This window comes from Glycine max, chromosome 5, assembly GCF_000004515.6.
Source record: "Glycine max cultivar Williams 82 chromosome 5, Glycine_max_v4.0, whole genome shotgun sequence".
Taxonomy (NCBI): Eukaryota; Viridiplantae; Streptophyta; class Magnoliopsida; order Fabales; family Fabaceae; genus Glycine; species Glycine max.
In genome coordinates this window covers 3,452,201-3,459,408 of record NC_038241.2, presented here as the reverse complement: position 1 = coordinate 3,459,408, position 7,208 = coordinate 3,452,201, and the positions used below count along the sequence as shown (strand labels likewise).

The following is a 7,208-nucleotide window of genomic DNA, read 5'->3' as shown; positions in this document are numbered from 1 at the left end:
TTAAAATAGTAAAATATATAGATTTACTTAAAGGCTAAAGATAATGTCAGAATAAAAAGAATACAGTCAAATATTTTCACAAAATTTTGGGTATTTCATTTTTTTGGTAATTTCTTTTTATGCATTAAAATTTCTACCGAAAAATACACAGCGTTGCGTTTTATTTTTTCTTTCTAAACAGTTTATGAAAAAGTCATACAAATAAATCAGTCTCTATCTATATGTGTGCATGCAAGAGATAGTGATTAGTGTGACATTCTCTACCCTCACATATATATAAACAACTAAATCATATAAAAGCATTGATAATATAAATAAATTTATATTGGTAAAAGATTTACATTCACTTTATTATTATTAAATAAAATTTATTAAAAGTATATCTAGTTTAGAACAAGACAGTGAAAGTTTATAAAAAAAATTTATTAAATCAATGAGATAAAATAAAATAAAATAATATCATGTAATTAAAATAAAAACTCAAAACATATTTAATGCTTAAATCTCCAAAAAAAAAAAGTTGCTAAATTACAATATAAACAAATCATTCATCGAGAGCATTTTTTGCAAGTGTTTTTAAGAAATTTTTAAGTTTTTTATTTCTTATCTTTTTTAATCTATCATTTTCATCTTTATTTTTAAAATTTAATTTTAATATTTTAAAAATATATATATAAATAATAAAAAATAATCTTATATTATAATAATAAAAATTTTATGTTTAAAAATATTTATTTATTATAAATTTTAATTATATAAAATAAATATTTATCTCATTCGTTGCAACCAATAAAATATAAGTTACTAACGTTTTATTTTGTTAAGAACCATGCATTAACATCAAGTACAATAACTACAACATGTGAAGCCCGTCTACTATTAATGGTTTGCTTATAGCAATATCATTATTGGTCTCAAGGCAAGACAGTCCTTCCACTCAACCAAACCAACCACTACTCATTTGAAAATGAACGAAGAAATCTAACTCATTGATTGAATAGGATCTGTGAATGTTATCAAATCTCTGATATTGAATGCAATGATCCTATAGATTAAAAAAAAAAAACATTTGAAGATGGAAAACCCCGTGGCTGACTTCTTCTTTATTTCTACATAGATTTTCAATTTATTAACGATACTAAAAGGGGCATTCTTGCGAAGTCTCAAGCTATATATCTGATGTCTCCACTGCAAGCTTCTCAGTTCCCGGGCATGCAACTTGTGCTTTTATGTCAGCTTCCCACAGTTCAGGCACTGCCTCCTTAAGGTTGTGAATGCTTTCCATGGCATAATCAGCACCTTTAACCCTGTAGGATCTACCAACCTGGATATAGCAATCAATGAGCACATAGCTCAAATTAGTTTTTGGTGGGTTCAGACATACTTTAAAGGCAACCAGTGATGGTTTCTTAAAGTAAGTCAGATTTTAGCTACTTCAAAAAAATCTCAATAATAACATACCAACACAGTGTGAAGGCCCAATCGTTTTCCAGATTGTATGTTGCGGACACTATCCTCAAAGAACAACTGAATATGACAAAATGTAAGCAAAACAGGTAAAGAAAATGTTTAAATAAGTTTCTAGCATTAGTATAAAAATAATATTTTGTCACCGAATCTACATCGGTTACAAATATAGAGAAGTTTGGTTTTGACCTTCAACTTTTTTTTTGTTTTCATAAATTTATTTTGGTTTAAATATAGTTTTGTCCATTAAATTTAGGTTACAATTGTTTTTTTCTCTTTAATTTAAATTTGTTTTTCAAAGTTCCTCCATTTCAAAATATTACTCTTTTTAATCCTTCTTGTGGTAAAAGAAATCCCATTAATTGTGCATTTAAAATGCTAAAAATTAATAAGTTAGGGTTAACTAAAAAAGTTTCTATTTTAAAATTGAGAAACTAATAAAAGGAAGAAAAAATAAATTATACACTTAATATAAAAAAATTTATATCGTCGTCCGATCATAAGTTATCATATATGATAAAATTATTAATTTTTATGATAATTACTTTAAAAATCATATCAATGATGATTTATGATTAAATGATGTTGTAAAACTATTTTATACCGTCAGTGCAAGATTATTAAACTCAAAAATAAATTTAAATTTAAGAAACTAAAAATACATTTAAGACATTTATTTTCGTAAAATAATTTCTATAATTATTTAACGATAAAATGACATGCATATGATAATCGCAACTGAACGGTCATTGATGGAAAAGAATGTGAGATATCTAGATATATGTCATTTTATGTAATTTTCAAAACTATTAAAATTTATAAAGATTTTAATTAATAAAATTTTAGAAACTAAAACTAAAATTTGCCATATTTGTAAGTACTAATAAACATATTAAACCAAATAAAACAATTAGATCATAAAGCCGAAAGGTTGATTTTCTTACGGTTCTTTGTGGGTTAAGGTTGGCCATCTTGAGGGCCAATTTAATGGCATGTTCGGATGGTTTGCAGATAATTGGTGTCTCTGGCAGGACTGCACTGGGTTCAGGTTGAGCAAAATGCTCTATGATGTCAAAGATTTCAGAGCATTCTACACCATTTTTGGGTGTTGGATTTATGCTCTTTGAACCCTCAAACTTTATGTCAGCTTCATAATAAAAAACAGTGCTCTTTTGGATAGGATTAAGGGTCTCAAAGCATATCATTCCTTCAAAGCAGTCTTCCAACCCAAGTCTTTCAAGTGCCTTAATCGTATGGACTTTGTCTGAGTTTGTGAAAATCTATTGACAAAAACAATTGTTGAAATTACAAGGATTTAATTAGAAAAGGAAGAAAAGAGAATAAGCTGATGAGTATGATTTGGAATTAATACTAGACTGATAATCCTGATTAAATAACTTGCATACAAATAATAAAATATGGAGTTAAGCATGCTTTTGGTCCTTGAAAGTATTACAAATTTTAGTTTTATAGTCAATTTAATTTTTTTTTGTTATAAACAACTTACAAGCTTTCTATAGGGGAGACTCAGCAGCAGATTCCTCAGAACTGGGTCTGGCTTTAAGTTCTCATAAGGTAATTTCCCATGAACAAAACTGTCAACAGAATTTCAAGAGTCAATGTCACTATTTCAATTTCAAAATAGACACAACGATTGAAGAAATTCACTAATTATCCATGTGAAAGAGATGGGAGAAAAAGAAGCAAAAGTACCTGTAATATTCTTCATAGTCAATGTCATATCCAATAGCCTGAATGGAAAAAAGTGAAACATATATAAGACAATAAATAAATTCTTAGTATTTTCAGAATTTAACCATGATTAAAACTTATTTAAGAGAAAGTGCTGTAAAACAAGGAAATGATACCCTTAGACCAGCAATAGTAGTTCCATAGTTACTGTAAAGGAGGTTGACCAATTCACCAGTTTTACTTGGTTCTGCGCCAAGCTTCTCGACCATGTAGTCTAATAAGATCAATGATATACCACTCATGTCAAATAAATTAAATTCAACAGCAATTTATAAAGACATTAATGAGAAAATTGTAGCACAACTGCAGAAGTGTGGCACAGTTCCTTACCTTTAATATTTTTGTCAATTGCATTTGCAAGACCAGAATTGAGAGGATACAAAGTATCATCTAAATCTGAAAAATAATGGTAGTTGTAGCAGCATGCACAAATTAATATGAAATTTCCAATTAGGTACTAGAAAAATGTTCTGGTTACAAGGCTTACCAAATAGAAGGCAATCATATTTTGGTCTCTGAGCCTGTTGTGTGATCTGATCCTCATTCTTCATTTCCATTGGAAAACCGAAAACCTTAACATACAGAACAGAAAACCTAGTGAATAGAAGTTTCATCACAAATATATGGAACCCGCGCGCCAAAATTTATATGGGAATTCATTTTGATTCTCAATATACAGTTAAAGTAAATATAAAATCAAAAGATAACACTTTTCTGAAATGCATGTTTTTTAGGCTCGTAATAACAAGGAAAGCAAGGTAATAAATATGAGGGAATTTCTAAATAACAAGAGTTTTGGTATTTAATTACTCTAAAGTTCAAACATTTGATGCATGCTAATGAATTTTGAGAATTTCAAAAGAAAAATGTCAAGACCATACTCATTGTATTCATGGAGCATTAATGTCAATTATTGTTCAATGATCCTCATGGGTGACTAAAAATCAAAAGACAATCTTTTCAAAGACTGAAAAATAAAACAAAAGAGCAAAATGTGCTCTGAAAAAAAAAATAGAAAGATCGAGTTTATACACGTGTAAATCCTGCATTTGGAATCTTTTCCATTCTTAAATGAAGAGAAAACACAACATCCAAGTAATTTTTATGCAGAAAACATCACATTAACTTGACAAACTTTATGGCTATCTATCTGAGATAGCTTGAGCAGAAAATGGAAACATTTTTTGCCGTCTTAAAAGTTAAATATGCCAAGGAGTCTTTGATTCTCTTGAGCCTTAAAATATTGCAATCTGAGCCAACCTTTCGTTCTTGCTAGCTTCACTTTTTCCTATACCGAAATCAAACTCTAACCAAAGCATGCAAGAATCTCAAATTGCTAGAAGCATATATATATATAGGTGAAATTGATGTGTTGGTGGTATGTAAATAGCCACAGGTTCACGAGGAAGTGGGGGCAAGGCTCTATCCTCAGGGTTCATGCATGCTTCAATTCCACTAACTAACATGCATTGGTTACATTGAAAACCATGAAGACACGTAGTCTATGGTCTTCATTTACTTCAAGAATATGCCACCTACCCATTTTCATGCATGATGATGATGAACTTCGCTTCCATTTTTCTCATTTCCTTAAAACTTGAAAGTCGAAATGGAGCTTCCCAATCTCAGCGTATAACAAATATTGTGGTGCACCATAATATTTTAAAATAAAATTCGTCAAAAAGTGGAAAAAAATTGGGAGTAAAATTTGTTAAAAGGTAAAAAATATAATTAAGTTAAGATGTCACGTCAGCAATAAAGTTTGCAATTTTTTAAAAGTAAAGGGTAAAAATTAATTTATTAGGATAAAATTCATTAAGAAATTAAAAATTAAAGTTAAAAGTGCTATTGGAGATAAAATATGTCAAATTAATTTATTAAGATAAAATTTACCAAAAAATTACGATGATGACACTTGTAATAAAATGAAGAGGACCCATAATGATAAAAAAATGATTAAATATGATTATGGTCCTTCAAATATATATTAATCTAGGTTTTAGTTCTTCAAAAATAATTTTATTGTATTTAGTTTTTGAAATTTTCAAAATTCTTTTTTAAGTCCTCTATTTGACTTCGTCAATTATTTCAATAATGCAAGAGTTGTTTCAATATTAATTAGTATTTATTTTTTTGCATTAATTAGTATTTCAGTATATCATGCAAGAATAAAAAGAATGTTAAAATATGTTTTTCATTTCAAAAATATATCAAAGTTTGAATTTTTTCCATTGTAAAAATTTTTGTCCTCATAAAATTATAATGTGTTACTTTTTTTTATCAAAAGTGCTAATTGTTTTTCACACCTTATTTTGTAAACAAATATCTTAGCCTTTCTTTATGATTTTTGTTGATAATTGTGATTTTTGTTAATAAATTGTATAAACTTGTTTTAGAAAGTAAAAAAGATAATTTTTTATGTTTTTCTATAAATTTAGATGTTATCAAAGCAGAGTTGAATCATTAAATGATGAAGAGCTATAGAGATTATCTTGCCACAAGATAAGCTTTTGCCACAACATAATAGGACCCTTGATGAGTTGAAAATGGTGAAGATTTGCCACAATCAATCTAGAAAGCTTAGAATTAAGAGAAACTTGTTACAACGAGTTGTCTATTCGCCTTAAGGAATAAGGTCCAGAGGCATGAAGATCAAGTGCAGAATTCTTAGTTCAAAGGTGTAGTTTCGCAAAATCCTCTGAGGCACAAAAGATAATGTAATCTCAACTCTATTTAAAGAGCTTGTAATATCCTTAATTTGTAAAGACATTTTGGTTAATTTGTGAACTCTTAGAAATAAAATCTTGAACTTCTCTCTCTCTCTCTCTCTCTCTCTCTCTCTCTCTCTCTCTCTTTTCTCCTTTCCCTCTATATTCCATTGTTGCTCTTTTGAGATTCTATTTGGATCCTTCATGGTCCAAATGAGCTAAATTTCATAGTTGTTGAGTGATTGAAGTATATAATTCAAGTATAAAATATATATTTTTTAATCAATTTTCATTGTTTATGTGGTCATATTTCAATTCTATGCTTAGATGCATGTTAGGAGTAATCAACCTAATTTTTAGGGATTTTGATTGTTTGGAAACAAGTTTAAATCCTAGATCTTAATTGAAATTGTGCAAGACTTTGATGTTGGGAATGGATCAAATACTTACATAAGTATAGTATAGAATCACTGGTCTAGCTCTGAATTTTTAGATCTAAATCACACATAAGGAACTAGGTATTTGTCTTGGAACTAAAGGATTAATCACTAAGAAATTATAATTAGTCATTGTAGTTTGAATTTTGGTTGCATTAAACTAGGAGATTGATTAGGAATGAGTTTCATATGAGGAATTCTATAGATTTCATCTCAACAACTCTTTTCTATGTTTGATTTTATTTTTGCTCCAAAAATTATGTCTGAAAACCAAAAACAGTTTAGTTTTACCATAGTGAATTGACACATCACTAACGTAAAACCTTCTTTTCAAAAAAATTGTAACTCAACCCATTTGGCACAATAAATTGATAACTCGCTGCATTGAATGTCTATAAAAGTTGTATGTAGTGAAGCCAGGTGTAGAGCTCGACGAGCTTGATGTGGAAGATGAAGACATGACAAAAAAAGGATGTTTTAGGAGGCAACACCACCTCTTATCTGCTAGAGAATGACGAGGTGGCAATGATGAAATCAAAACCATTGGTTGAGGCAATGCGATGATAACCCTCTTTTCCTAACTATCAAAATTTGCTCGGTGCGTGGTACACCTTTAACAATCTCTAATTTTGGATTTGGGTTTGGATTTGTCTTGGCACACACACACATATATTCTTTAATTTATGGTGGCTTTTAACCTCTATAAATTATGTTTTTGATTTTTGCATTTTTTTTCTTCTACAATTTGTGGATGGCTTTTAACCCCTAGAAATTATATTTTAATATATAACTTAAAAAATTTCATGTTGGTTCGGATGAGTCCAAGTCCAGCTTCAGGTCAAAA

General features: G+C 28.9%; 1 protein-coding gene across 1 annotated transcript; it reads right to left on the bottom strand.

Annotated features, from left to right (window-relative positions):
- Positions 1 to 874: 874 nt before the first annotated feature.
- Positions 875 to 4,600, bottom strand: LOC121174947 (uncharacterized). The gene is made up of 9 exons (XM_041015901.1): positions 4,480 to 4,600; positions 3,707 to 3,791; positions 3,550 to 3,615; positions 3,336 to 3,433; positions 3,181 to 3,218; positions 2,975 to 3,062; positions 2,412 to 2,747; positions 1,462 to 1,527; positions 875 to 1,324 (listed from the first exon to the last, which is right to left on the bottom strand). The coding sequence occupies exons 2-9, from the start codon at positions 3,774 to 3,776 to the stop codon at positions 1,169 to 1,171; spliced, it is 918 nt and encodes a 305-aa protein (XP_040871835.1). The 5' UTR covers positions 3,777 to 3,791; positions 4,480 to 4,600; the 3' UTR covers positions 875 to 1,168.
- Between the last annotated feature and the right edge of the window lie 2,608 nt (positions 4,601 to 7,208).

Bases quoted from the DNA above. Each gene is read 5' to 3' on its own strand.
- LOC121174947 (XM_041015901.1), bottom strand. From the start codon at position 3,776: ATGGAAATGAAGAATGAGGATCAGATCACACAACAGGCTCAGAGACCA. The intron at 3,616-3,706 runs GTAAGCCTTGTA...ATTATTTTTCAG, and splicing joins ATATGATTGCCTTCTATTTG to ATTTAGATGATACTTTGTAT. The intron at 3,219-3,335 runs GTATCATTTCCT...TTTTCCATTCAG, and splicing joins CTACTATTGCTGGTCTAAGG to GCTATTGGATATGACATTGA.